Source organism: Balaenoptera borealis (assembly GCF_965194805.1).
Source record: "Balaenoptera borealis genome assembly, chromosome: 11".
NCBI lineage: Eukaryota > Metazoa > Chordata > Mammalia > Artiodactyla > Balaenopteridae > Balaenoptera > Balaenoptera borealis.
In genome coordinates, this window is record NC_138868.1 from 14979192 (window position 1) to 14993432 (window position 14241).

General features: G+C 36.0%; 1 protein-coding gene across 16 annotated transcripts in view; it reads left to right on the forward strand.

Annotated features, from left to right (window-relative positions):
- The window catches only part of PHF21A (PHD finger protein 21A), a 195409-nt gene that overhangs the window by 38545 nt on the left and 142623 nt on the right, over window positions 1-14241 (forward strand). For all 16 annotated transcript variants that reach the window (XM_082340181.1, XM_082340178.1, XM_082340177.1 and 13 more), the window contains 3 exons: window positions 882-1025; window positions 5273-5305; window positions 7474-7539. In XM_082340181.1, the coding sequence (XP_082196307.1) occupies window positions 972-1025; window positions 5273-5305; window positions 7474-7539 (153 nt within the window). In that variant the 5' untranslated portion in view covers window positions 882-971. The remainder of the gene's footprint in view (window positions 1-881; window positions 1026-5272; window positions 5306-7473; window positions 7540-14241) is intronic.

Here is a 14241-nt window from a genome sequence, read left to right on the forward strand (position 1 = left end):
TTAATTTAAATTGCAGTAGTGATGAGCAGAGCAGAATAGGAAGGTTCACATTCACAAATCTAGACTTTTGACATTGTCTCCACCTGCATTTCTACGTGCAGCCAAAGAGATGCACCGGCAGGCTTGAAAAGAAGATGGTGTTCATTGTAAAGCTGGAAAAGTCTGTTCTATTGCTAGACCCACCTCATTTGTTGTGCACGATAGAATTATTTTTTAACATCCCTGTCATAACTTTGTGGAAAGCAGAGTTACATTGCAATGTGTTTGTGTTAAGTATTAATTTGTTAAATGTAAACCTTTAAATTATACCAGAATTGCCCCTGTTTTGAGTTTCTTTATTTTTTAAATGGAGTGAGAGTCCATCCAAATTGGGAGAGTACTCTGGCCTTCTTTAACCTCCGAGAGATCCTGAACTCTCCAGTTCACTCTGTGTGATGGTTAAAAATGTATGATCATGTTGTTATGTGTCTCTTTCTAAGAACAGCATGTCCTGGATGGTTGTCCTCTCCCCCTCTAGACTCCCAACGCATCCAGGACAGAAGAGGTCTTGTTCAGCTCTGTATCCTCAGAAAGTAGTATCTAGCGTGGTGCTGAGCGCCTAGTAAGTGCTTAGCTGTTTTCATGACCAGATTAAACACATTTTTTTTTTCATTTCTTACTTATTTGAAGTGTTTTTGAGAGGAATGCTCAGAGAATAAAACCCAGCAAGTTTTGGTACCAATTCAGAAAAAACTACTCATTTTGGAAAGAAATCTGTTTGGGGAAATTTTTTGCCCTGTGTTTAGTCGACGAAATATTTCGACTAATGTAATTTATTTTATCTAACGTATATTTCCTTTATACCCAACATAATGATCCAAAACATTTTATGATCTCTACAGCTGCAGTAAGAAGAGGAGTTTGTTATTTTAAACAGAGGCTGAAGAAACTGTAGAATTAGCAGACATAAGAAGAAGTGGAGAAGGTAGAGGATGGAGTTGCAGACTCTACAGGAGGCTCTTAAAGTGGAAATTCAGGTTCACCAGGTATGTTTCATTCATGGCTTCTCCCACATCATGTTATTAGTAATGGCTAAATTAGTAAACAGGCTATCTCTGATTTTTAGTAGAGCTTTTAATCGTTTTTCAGTCACTTGTCCAAGAGTCATGTTATTTGCCTTTTATTACTACTCAACAAACTCATTGGTAATATTTTCGAGAACTTTAATAAAATATTCCTGACTTCTCTTCCAGACAAAAGAACTAAAAATATTCTTTTCCATATAGCGAAGGTGTTAAAAAAAACCTCTGTTTTTTTTCTGTTCTTTGGTTCATCTGAAGGACTTTGTTCGTGTGACTTAACTTGCATGTTTTATTTGTTTATTTTTCAAAATTTATTTTATTGAAGTATAGTTGATTTACAGTGTTGTGTTAATTTCTGCTGTACATCAAAGTGATTCAGTTATGCATATATATACACATTCTTTTTCATATTCTCTTTCATTATGGTTTATCATAGGATATTGAATATAGTTCCCTGTGTTAACTTGCATATTTTAAATAACAAGGCTTATTAAAATTGACTACCATGTATACTGAAGTTTTTACTCATATGTGATTTTTGGACATACCAATTTTATAAAAATTATAATTACGAAAAAACTTAATGTTTATTGTTTAAAAATCTAATTTAAATTTTAAAATTACATTTATTGACTCAAAAGGGATATAATATTCTTCCTAAAGTTATCACTCTCAATATTCACATTAATTATTTTCCTGTATATTTAACTATTTTTTTTAGCATAAAATTAATAGCTTTTATATTCATCCTTAATTATTATATAGCATTTTGTTTGTATGATAATAAACATTTATTTATGTTTATCAGTGTTGGTTGATAGTATTTTAACATATAAAGTATGTAAGATATTTCACTCCAGTTATATTTGGAATCCTTTCCTATTAAAAAAAGTTTAAGTATTTTTTTTTTTAATTTTTATTTATTTATTTATTATTTTTGTCTGTGTTGGGTCTTCGTTTCTGTGAGAGGGCTTTCTCTAGTTGCGGCAAGTGGGGGCCACTCTTCATCGCGGTGCGCGGGCCTCTCACTATCGCGGCCTCTCTTGTTGCGGAGCACAGGCTCCAGACGCGCAGGCTCAGTAGTTGTGGCTCACGGGCCTAGTTGCTCCGCGGCATGTGTGATTTTCCCAGACCAGGGCTCGAACCCGTGTCCCCTGCATTGGCAGGCAGATTCTCAACCACTGCGCCAACAGGGAAGCCCAGTTTAAGTATTAATAGTAGGGACTTCCCGGGTGGTCCAGTGGCTAAGACTCCACGTTTCCACTGCAGGGGGCACGGGTTTGATCCCTGGTCAGGGAACTAAGATCCCGCATGCTGCGCGGTGTGGCCAAAAAAAAAAAAAAAAAAAAGTTTTAACAGTAAATCCAAGTGACATGCCTTGCTTGTAAATCTGATGCTGTTATTCTGATTGGATACATGGTAACCTACATGATCATTGATCATGACAAGTTCAGGGATGCTAGAAATGACATCAAAGTAAGCACTGGCTATTAGGCTGAGGCCAAAGTCAGATTGTACATTTGACTAAATATTGGGGCAGAAGCCACCCCTTCATCATTTCCACTTAGGGAAACTAGGGCTGAAAATGAGCTTACTGTATAGAAGGTGTGTCCTGAAACTACCTGGTATTGCTGTGGTAGAAGTATACTTTTGTTCTTTATGGACCGAGATGATTTAAAAAGTAGTGACGTACACGTGGTTGATATTGAATAAATGTTTACATAATAATGGCCTGTGATGGGCATCTCATCTTTTTTGGGAAATTGCCTTTTTGATTATTCTTATGCAGATTTTTTTAACTTTTGGAGTATTTTTACTCTACATGGAACAGAGAATAGTATAAAGCAGAGGTTAGCAGACTTTTTGCAAAGGGCCAGAGGGTAAAGTATTTTATACTATGGGCATCATTTATGGCCTCTGTCACAACAACTCTGCTCTGCTGCTGTACACACAGAGCAGCCATAGACAGTGTATAAATGGATGGGTGTGACTGTGTCCCAGTAAAACTTTATTTACAAAGGCAGGGTGCCTGTGGGCTGTAGTTTGCCAGCCCTTGGCTTAAACTATATTCTCATGAAAAATTGCTGCATTCTTAACAATAGAAAGTAACTTCACTTTGATAACACACAATGTCACCTTGAAGTCACTAGGGATTTGGATGGTCTAGTTAAGTTGCCCAGCTTGTTCTGTCCTGCCTCTAATGGTCTGAAATGCAGCTTGCTTGATTATAGGTAGAAAAGTTGGCTTATTTATTTCCTCTAGAGGTAGAGACTTACTTTGGTTATCAGTTTTTAAATTTCAGTGTCGTGGAGGAAAACCTTTTTCAGCTTTAAAAAGGCAACTTTAGTATAGTACTCCACTCTCTGGTGACAAAAGCAGAAAGGAAAATGAAGGACTTTTTTCATTGAAGAATGTGGCTAGCCTTTAGGCTGCATTAGTAAAAATGTATATGTATAAAACCTTATGTTTCTATTTCATTGAGTTCTTGGAATGTGTGTTATTACTATTTTGTAGATTAAGACCAGGATATAGAAGAGTTACCACTGTCATATATGAAGTAGAGTATAGTAACATATACCTTGCGTATTTGGAGGTCATATGGTTGGCAATCTCAGCTATCCAGAATGTATACCTTAGCACCTGAAGTAAGGTTTTTGACAAGCTAGAATAAATGTTAGAAGTCACACAAGATTATACATTTTACTCAAGGGGGATTTCTTAGGCTATTCACTCATCTTAGAATTACTTCACTGAGTGTATCACAAAGCAGCTCAGAAGTAGCAAATTGGAATTCGGGTTCAGGGGCTCTTAGAGGGAGGCATAGTAATAGTAGCAAGATTTGCTAGCTGACTGCTTGGCATTAAGGAGTAGACTGAAAAACTCAAATGCAGGCACAAGAACTCTTTAGAACACAGCAGTTTGGGGCCTTTATTGTAAGGACCTTTTTGTACTGTTTGCAGAATAGTACATTGAGGTAATCATGCCTCTAAGTGTCATTAAATGCTGCTTTTTTTCTATTTAATAAGGCAGATAAGTATATAATATATTTTAGAAAGGTTGTATTTTACGACTAAAAACTATTATTTATTTATTCATGACTGTGCTGGGTCTTCGTTGTGGCGTGTGGGTTCTTCATCACGGCATGCGGGCTTCTCTAGTTGTGGCGTGTGGGCTCCAGAGTGCGCGGGTTCAATAGTGCGGCGCGCAGGCTTAGTTGCCCTGCAGCTTGTGGGATCTTAGTTCCCCGACCAGGGATCGAACCCATGTCCCCTGCATTGGAAGGCAGATTCTTAACCACTGGACCACCAGGGAAGTCCCTACGACTAAAAACTTTAAAAGTGTCTTGTCACCCAAAGAGAGGGACAGATTTTTCAGTTATATGAAAAATTCACTTGGAGAACAGCTTATTCCTAGATACTTTTAGGACTCAGCCTTCTGATATTTCCTTTATGCTTCAAATTCTTCTGTCCCTGGTTATTGTTACCTTTGGGCAGCGATGCTTTTGGAAGTTGGGTTAGGTCAGTTGACATCCATTTTTCTTTGTTTTTCATTTTTTGGACTTATGTTTTCCCTAGTAAAGGTCTTTCTTATTCAGTATTCTGGTAGTACTCTCCTTCCCACAGGAACCCAGGTAGGTAGAATTTTGCATTATTGTTCCTTCACTTCCTTACTCTCAAATACTGAGCATCACTGCTCCACTGAGTACATCCCCCCTCCCCCCACAGAGAGGACAGTGGCAGAGTCACATCTGACACTAGGCTCCTTCTGCGAACCAAACCAACAGACTCGCCAAATCTGTTTGCTGTATACAAACAGGCCTGTTTTTGTTTGGGAGCACCTTCCTTCCAGGACTTACTTGGGACTCTAGACAATGACAACCTTTTAAAGGGATGTTTGGCTTTTGGAGCATTCAGCTTATTTAAATTGTCTTTTAAAAGCTCCCCTCCCCCAGCCCATCTCCAGATTTGTTTAAAGGCAGGAAGCTCTTCATTTCAAATATAAAGCGATAGTCTGAATTTTTTTTTTTATTATTAAGAGGAGTGTTTCATTAACTTTTTATATAGATCACAGAAGCGTTTGGTCTGTTCTGATTGTGGTATTGCTCATTTTTTTGTGTGGACTTAAAACTCTAGATTTTGGGGGCTGAGGCTGATTAGCCGTAGTGAGTTTATATGTAAGACTGATGGCTCTTTTTCTCTTTTTATTATCAGAAACTGGTTGCTCAAATGAAACAGGATCCACAGGTAAAATACTACTTTTATTCATTTAATTTTTAAATTAAAATAATTTAAAATAAAGTGACCATAAAATATTAAAATACAGACAGTATTAGGTTTTAGAAACTATCTCATCTGTAACAGCAATTTTTTTTAGTACATTGGTCTTCATGTTATAAGAATTAAGAAAACTCCAGTCATTCTATTATAATATAGCTATTATTTCATCTTTGTTACTGTTATTTTGCTTTTATTTTATGTTAATTGCTTTGAATATTTTGGGAAAAAAATTGAGAGTTAATACTCTTCATATAGCTTAAATTTCATTTCTACAAGCCCACTTACTCAAAATCAGAGTTTGCAAGGCTTTCTGTAATCTCAGAATTATTGAATATGGCCCAGAACCATTTTTATTTTCTCCTAGTTTATAGTATAGAACATTTAAATACTTAATCTCACTATGTTCAGAATAGAATTTTAGAATAATTTTTTAAAAGCATTTTTTAAAATTTCATTTTTGAAAGAACCCTTAGAGAGGGTTTTAAAGAACCTTATATAGTAATTCATCAGGTGTTACCTTTTCTTTAAAGTCTCATAGGGGTTTTTGGCTCAGCCATTTTATTTTCTATCCCTGAAGAGAAATCTTCCTAAAAATTTATCTTGTCTTTAATTAGTATATTTATAGTTCAGGCAGTGTCTCTTTTGCAGCAGTTAGACAGTGGGTCATAAGTATGGAGAGTATTTATCAGACATTCTCAGGATTTCTCCCTTGCATTTATTTATTCATAATCTGTTCACAGAACACCTAGACCCATTGATGGTGGGGTGTCTGTGTGTGTATATGTATATTTGTATATGTACACACACATTTTTTTTTTTAGCTTGTTAAACATACCATACATGCCTCATTGTAAAGTTAAGTAAAATAGCTTCTTGGATTAAAGAATGGTACTGAGGCAGATTGATTTTTGGAAGTGGGAAATAATATTCATTTCTACGAATTTAGCCCCCAGTGGCTTAACTATTGTGTTTTTAACACAAACCATTGATTCTGAGAGCTGGCAGTGATATCCACTTAACTCCTGTTTGACAGTCCAACTTCTTTGAGAAACTTCTCCATTTTAATTTTTTTAATATATATTATAATTTAAATTAGGTTTAGGCAACCAAGAGTCAGTAGACCTTAGATGAATAGATTCTTTTATATTTAATATGGTAACCTATGTTATCAGCAACTGAAATATTGTTAGAAAACTTCAGCATTTCTGATATAGCTGGCAGTCATGTAACAGAGCAGTCTTAATGTGAAGAATCTGAGGGGGCAGTAAGTTGCTGGACAGTCTTGTGGGTGATCTCATTAGAGAGGTCTTATATCACATGCTGTCACAAAAAAGACCACATGGAGTAAACGTGAAGGGGAGGCTGTATGCCCCGACCCTGTCAGAAGACCAGGCAGGATGAATTGAAAGAATTGCATGTGAAAGGACGAAGGAAAAGTAGTCTCTCATTGTGGTGCTATTCAATCTGCTAGTGATCCTGTTACATTAAGCTTTTGAAAACTTTAATTTTGGATTTTTCTCTCATGTGAGTAAAAGACAGGCATGCTCAGTGTATCTCATTTAAAATAGTATTCTTTTCTGATTCCTAACATTTTAGAACTGAGAAGTTGCCCTGGTAGTCAGTATGTTAATTTGAATGATGTAGTGTTTAAGGCAGTTGCAGCACTGACAGCTTTTCAAATCTAGGCTAAAATAACAAATGTACTCTACTAAATAAGGGAGAGGGCAAGCAGAGAAAAACCTTTTTTTTTTTTTACTGATAATGCCGTTAAGCATGCAGTGTGTTCATACTTACAACTGATTAGTGGAGCTTTAGGTTTTCTGTCAACTGTTAACTTCTTATGAAGAATAACTGTTTTAGTAGAAAGGAGTAGTATTACAGTACAAAATGCTGAAATATAAAACTTGTTGCAATTGCAAAGGAGCTTACCCCTTTTCTAGTGTTAGCAACCTACATTTAGGATCTGTGCACTAGGTGGTGGTAATATGACTACAATTTAATGCATGACAAATATGATTGGCTAAATGCTTAAGATTGCTTCATCGTTTGTAATACAGTTTGCATAAAGTCATCTTGCTACTCTTCTGTTAACAAATGAAATATCTTCCTCACAGATATTTTTTCTTTCCAATCAGAATGCTGATTTAAAGAAACAGCTTCATGAACTTCAAGCCAAAATCACAGCTTTGAGTGAGAAACAGGTAGGGGAAAAAGGAGGGGGGGCATATTTTTAACATTGTGTTCTAAAGATATGTCTGCTTGAGGCTTCTAGGAGAACTGCTATTTTTCCTCATGTGTGAAAATAAGTGTGGGCAGCCAGACTCAGTTTTAATTTTGTTTGAGATCTGTTTATCTATTTTTATTTTTGGTTGAAATCAGTCTCTAGAGTATCCCATGGGTATATGTTACTGGCAAATATCTAAAAGCAGGGTGGCAGGCTGCTGTTAACTGTGTTAATTAAACTCTATAGTTTACCCATAGAGGATAGGGGCAGAGAAAGTTAGTGGGAATATGTGATCCAGAATCTTATAGTTGCTGGATGTGCCTTGTTACCTGTTTTAAAGGCTTGAGATGACATTTAACTTAACGTGGAGTGGTTGTAAGTAGATTGCTCTAAGTGTAGATCTCCCATTCTGATGATTGTCATTCCTTTATGTTAATCTTTGTTAGATATTGACCTACTATTATGTGAAAAAACTTTGGTGGAATCTTGTTAGATATATTCTATATAGGACAAAAAAAGAACATCTTGCTTTTTTTCCCAGGGACATCTGGAAAGTGTTCTTTGGAATTTCTTGTATAATGACCTCCACTTCGCCAATTCAGGCAGCTCCTGCCACCAGGTGGAGTGTGACAATTGATAGAGCTATAAGTAAACGTCTGTGGAAATCTGACAAAACATTTGTTTTCTTGTTCCTTCCCTGCCACTCTCCCTTTGGTTAAAAGGGGTGGTTTTGGAGTAGATGAATGTGTGAACCAAAATGATGAGGTGATTTGCAATTGATAGTTCATGCTAGTGATATCTTATTGAAGATTTTTAGCTATATAGTTCTCAGTTATTGATTTTTGTGGGTTTTTTTTAAACTTTTATTTAGTGAAATAATAGCAATGAGAGTAATTTATTCCTGGAGATTCCTGATTGTGTTTATATTATGTATTGTATTGTGTTTTCATTTAACTAAGGGGAGAAATAAATTTTGAGAACTATGTGGAATAGATAACAAATCATTAATGTTTCAGAATAGAATCTTTTTCCAAGCTTAGTGAACAATTGCTTTTTTCTCCCCTCTCCTATTCTAATGCTTCTGCATTCCCCCATCTTGTCTTCTTCAGAAATAAGAGGTATTTTAGATTATGGAATTGCCAAACTAAAATTGGGAGGAGGTAACATGGTGGAGAACAATTTGTAAGGAAAAATATAAACAGAGTTTGTTAGACGTATTTGGCTCTGAAAGTGATTCATTTCTCTAAAGTCAAAATGATGTGTGTTAGTGAAAATGTTCTAGCTTTAAAATTCTGTTAGCACTGAGCCTCCTTAAAATTTCAGGGTTAGTTTGACAAGATGCCAATGAATGAGTCACTTTTGCTGAAAAATTCACGTGTTCTAGCAGGGAAGGAAGGTGAGAACTGATTAGTGGAGTAGGGGATAGGGGATGTTGTCACAAAGTTAAGACAACCTAAGGCTACATTTGGGGAAAATGGAGCAATTGTAAAAAATGTACATTTATTTGAAATTTTTATGAGAACTGATGTAAAGATTTGGTTTATTTCTGTAACTTTTTATTCTTTTATTTTTTTTTCTGCTAGGGACCTCACTTAATAGAATATTGCAACCATTTATGTTTAGTAAGACGTTTCATCAAGTGGCAAACTCTGTCATCTGAACTAAGTTTGGATTTTAGAACCTAGAATTTTAAAAAATGGGTGTAGCATCAGGAAAATGTTAGGTATACAAAGTAAAGAAAGCTAGTGTCAGAAACTAAAATGCAGTCTTGCAGTTTTTAAAGTATTTGCTTAACTGTTGAAACAACCTTTTTGATAGAAAAGAATACGTATCATTTTTAGGTAGGATAGTACTTGATGGAAGCACAGCTATAAAATTCAAAAGCTGGTCCTTCCTCAGACCTATTTCCAACATGAAACACTGATACTTTGTTTAAAATAGTTTTATTTTAGAACAAACTCCTAATGCTGTATGCCCAGCTTTTTGTTTTTCCTTCTCAAAAGATCTGCTTAGCCTCTGGCAGAACTTACTGATTTTCCTTCTACTTTAATAACTGAAATCTGAATTACCTTACTCGCATGACTAATAATTCAATATTAAGTTTTTGGTTGTGAGAAAAAATTTAAATACAGAAAAGTTCAAAGAATGTCATATTCAAGAATTAACAGCTATTAACCCTTTGTCATATTTGTTTCCATTCTTTTTCTATATGCATTTTTCTATAATCATTTTTCCAAATCCACTTGAAAACTTAATTATGGAAATAATAAAAGCATATGTCCTCTTATTATGCTTTATTAAAAATAAAACATTGCAGATAGTCACTAATTCTAACAGTAGGCACTTTTTAGTTCTTATTTGTTATTGCTACTTCAGTCTTTGATACTTATTCTGTTTCTTCCTCAAGACTAATGACAAAATGGTGCACTCCATTTCGGAAAATATAGTCTTTATTAAGCATCCTTCATGACTAAAACTCAGTGAATTTCAATGAATTCTTGTTAGATAGTTCCAGTGCTTTCAACCTGTAATTTGAGATTTCTGAACAGAAGCTCCCCGTGGCGGTTTTTGAAGTCATCTTCTTGACCCACAGGGCTTTAATTTGTGGTTGACAGGTTGTTTTCTAAATGGTAAAAAAATATATATTTATTTATTTATTTGGCTGCGTCGGGTCCTAGTTGCGGCATGCAGGATCTTTAGTTGCGGCTAGTGGGATCTAGTTCCCTGACCAGGGCTCGAACCCGGGCCCCCTGCATTGGGAACATGGAGTCTTAGCTACTGGACCACCAGGGAAGTCCTTGTGGTTGACAGTTTTAACCCAGACTTGATTAAGCTAAATAAACTATATGTTATATAGCCATTAAAAATCATGGTTTCAAAAATGTTTTCATGACATAGGAATGCACTTATGGTAAAATAAATGAAAAAGCACATGCAACTTCATATGCATTACAATCCCATTTTTGTGTGTTGTGTGTATATATGTGTGTAGGCATATAAGTGTATAAAAACAGCGTCAGTATAAAATATTGCGAAGTGATGATTTACAGGTAGTTTATTTTTTCTTTATATTCTTATATTTGCTACATTCTCCACAATAAATACGTTTCCTTTTTATAATCAGAAATAGACAAGAAACAATTATTTAAAAAAAATTTTAACACCAAAGTCTTGTCTTTTCCAGGGAGGATTAGCATTTAAAAATCTAATGACATTCTCCTTATGGTTTATGAACCACTCTAATCAGAGAATCCAACTATTTTAAACACTAGTAGTACTGAAGTGTGGAAGCAACTATTAATTTCTTTAATAGCATGTGTTCTCATTCTGCACCCCTCCCCTCTCATTTTTGACATGTATGTGTGGTCTTTTGCTTGTCACAATGGATATTCTAATATTGGAGCCAATGCACTTAGTTGCTTTAGTGCTCTGCTTTCATTCTAATTCATTCATTGTAGAAGCAATCTTAACATCCCAGTTTGTTGCTTATTCCTACTGAGATTCAGGCTTAAGCCATAGTAGTTTCATCTTTGATTTCCCCCGCCTTGAGGGGTTTGCCACCCCACCTCCCTTCACCTGGTGCTCTCCTGGCCAGGCATCAGGTAGGTTGCAGCTTAAAAGTTACTTCCTCAGAGGACCTATCCCTGAAACCCCTTTCTCCTGTCAAAACCAACAGTTTCTATTATAATCTCTCATTGAACCCTTCATCTTTCCTTCATAGCTGTGCCATTTAGGATTAGGTTCAGCTGTGGATGTCTGAAAACCCAAAATGAAAATGACTTAAACAAGGTAGAATTTTATCTGTCTCATGTGAAAGCTCTGTAGGTGTAATAAGGCTGGTGACAGTGGTTCCACAGTGCCAGGGAACCCAGGCTCCTCCTATTCTATTGCTCTGCCATTCTCAGCATGAAGCTTCCACATCATAGTCCAAAATAGCTGCTCCATCTGGTAAGAAGGGGGAAAGCAAGCCCTTTATTTTTAAGGATGTTTACTGGACGTTGCATGCCTCACTTCCAATTAGATCCCATTGGTCAGAACTTGGTCGCATGGCCCCAAGTAGGAGCAGGGAAGGCTGGGAAGTATAGTTCATTCCAGGTGGCCATGGGCCGATAAAATTCAGTGACTTTAGTACTGAGCAAGAAGGGGGAAATAAATACTGGGGATAATTAGCAATTTCTACCACAATATTTTATCACAATTTGTAATTACATATATATGATTATTATTTTTTAATATCTGTCTTCCTCACTAGACTGTTAGTTTCAAGAAGTCAGGGAACATACTTATTTACTTCTTTATTCCAAGTATAGTATTTAGCATAAAATAATATTTAGCACAGAAAATCATTTGTACTTCTTAAAAGAATTATTTTATCTACCTGATCTTTTTCTCTACTTGTAGATATTTTTTAAACAGTGCATCTTGCTTTTTATACTTTTTAAACTTAAATATTATGAACATTATCATACATTTTTGTGTGTTCTTTAAGAACGTAATTCTTTTTTTTTCTTCAATTTTATTTAATTTAAGTAATTAATTTATTTTTGCTGCACTGGGTCTTAGTTGCGGCATGCGGGATCTTCATTGCGGCATGTGGGATCTTTTAGTTGCGGCATGCGGGCTCTTAATTGCGGCATGCGAACTGTTAGTTGTGGCATGCATGCGGGATCTAGTTCCCCGACCAGAGATCGCACCCGGGCCCCCTGCATTGGGAGCGTGGAGTCTTAACCCCCTGGACCACCAGGGAAGTCCCAAGAACATAATTTTTAATAGCTTTAAATATTTAATAGTCTGGCTAGATCATAACTTATTTCACTATTCAGTCTATTGTTTGATGATAGAATGTTTTCAGTTTTCTGTTGTTTATAAATGTTGCTATGATAAATTCACGCTAAATATGTGAATCTGTTCTCTCTAATTGCCCCAGGATACATTCTCAGGTGTGAGATTATTGGGTGTATTGGTCAGCTATTGCCATAACAGTTCTGCATAACAAACCAGTGTTTTATTGAGTTACAACACTAAGGGTTTATTTTCACACTGGGTCTAGATCCTCCTCATCTAGGCTGGGCTTGGCCAGGCACATCTACTTCAGTTTGTGGGTTGGTTGGCCTGCCTCAGGCTGTAGGTTGGGTTAGATCTCCTCTAAATGTGTTTTTCTGAGGCCTATCATGAAGGGGCAGCAGCTACCTGGGGCATAGTCATATCATGGTTTATCACCAGAGTGTAAGAAATAAGCCAAACTACCAGAACATGTTTTAAGCCTCTGCTGGCATCAAGTCTCATTAGCCAAAACAAACCATGTGGCCAAGCCTTGCAAAATTTCATGACAAAGGGTGTGAATGTATAATTTTATGACAGAGAGAATATGAAGAGTTGAAAGCAATAATCCACCTACCATTCTTGGTCAAAGTGTATAAAAAAACTTTTACAATATTTAAAAAAAAAAACTTTTATTACTTATTTCTAAATAGTCTCCAGAAAAGGCTGTATCAGATTAACAGCATATATGAGAGTAACAAGTCTTCCCCAAGAGATACCTTGGCGGCGGGGGGACTGGCGAGGAAGCACTTTGCTAATTTGGAAGATGGATTAATATGTATCTGATGCTTACCTGAAGGTATATTTTTCATGCCATTTGTCCATGGTACAAATATTCCATAGTATTCCATAGAATTACCTTTTGATTTTGGGTTTTGTTTTTCTGTCACCCCTTCCTCTATTTTTCTTAAACCTTTTGAGACAGGTAGACCCCGTCATAGTCTTTGGTCTTTGCTCCTGGTTTGCTTTTCTGACTCTGTGTTTAAAAATCATAGTCTCTATTCCTTACAGATTGCTCAACCTAATACAAGATGAAATACTTTTCTGTGGGTTTAATAAATAGTTGCCGTTCATGGAACCATTCTCATTTAAAATTTGAACATATTTTAGTAAAATGGCTTCTGAAGCCTTTGGGAGAGAAGTTTCTGTTCCTGCCATAACTAATTATGTTTCTGATACATAGAACAACATAATTTAAGCTAAGTAGGTGACTTGAACAGTGGACTGGGTGTGGGGCGGGGGGACGGGGGGACACTGAGTGTTTGATTCTGTTCCTTACTCTGTCACAGACCTGTTGATAGATTTTGAGTTATTAAGTAATTTAATACGTCCGTTTCCTTAGTTATGAAATGTTTGAATAATGCCTTTTAAGAGTTAATGAACATGTATCGAGTGCACTGAATATTTTTGGAGGTAAGTTCTATTTAAATGGAAATTGTTAGCTTTGGTCCTGGTGGTTAACTTCATCTCATATGTAATACCTTCGTCTTATAAGTACTACTTTTTTAAGGAGCTTAGAACATTTCACATTTAACTCAGTCATGAGTACATCATTGTAATACATAAACTGGGACATGGACTATTTGTGACTTAGCCACGATTAGACAGTTAATTGTATCAGATTCACAACTAGAATCCAGATCACTGTACTATTTGTTCAGTTTTATTTAGTAAATTATATTCTTAAATTACTCTGTGGACCTTTATCACATATTTTTTGAAATAGGACATTAGGCACAATAATTACATTGCCTTTAAGCTCCATTGCCTTGGAGTCATGTAAGTAAATTAGTTCTTGTAGTTTCATATTGGTAACCTGATACATGACGGTCTCCAGCCTCTGATACCAGTAACCATA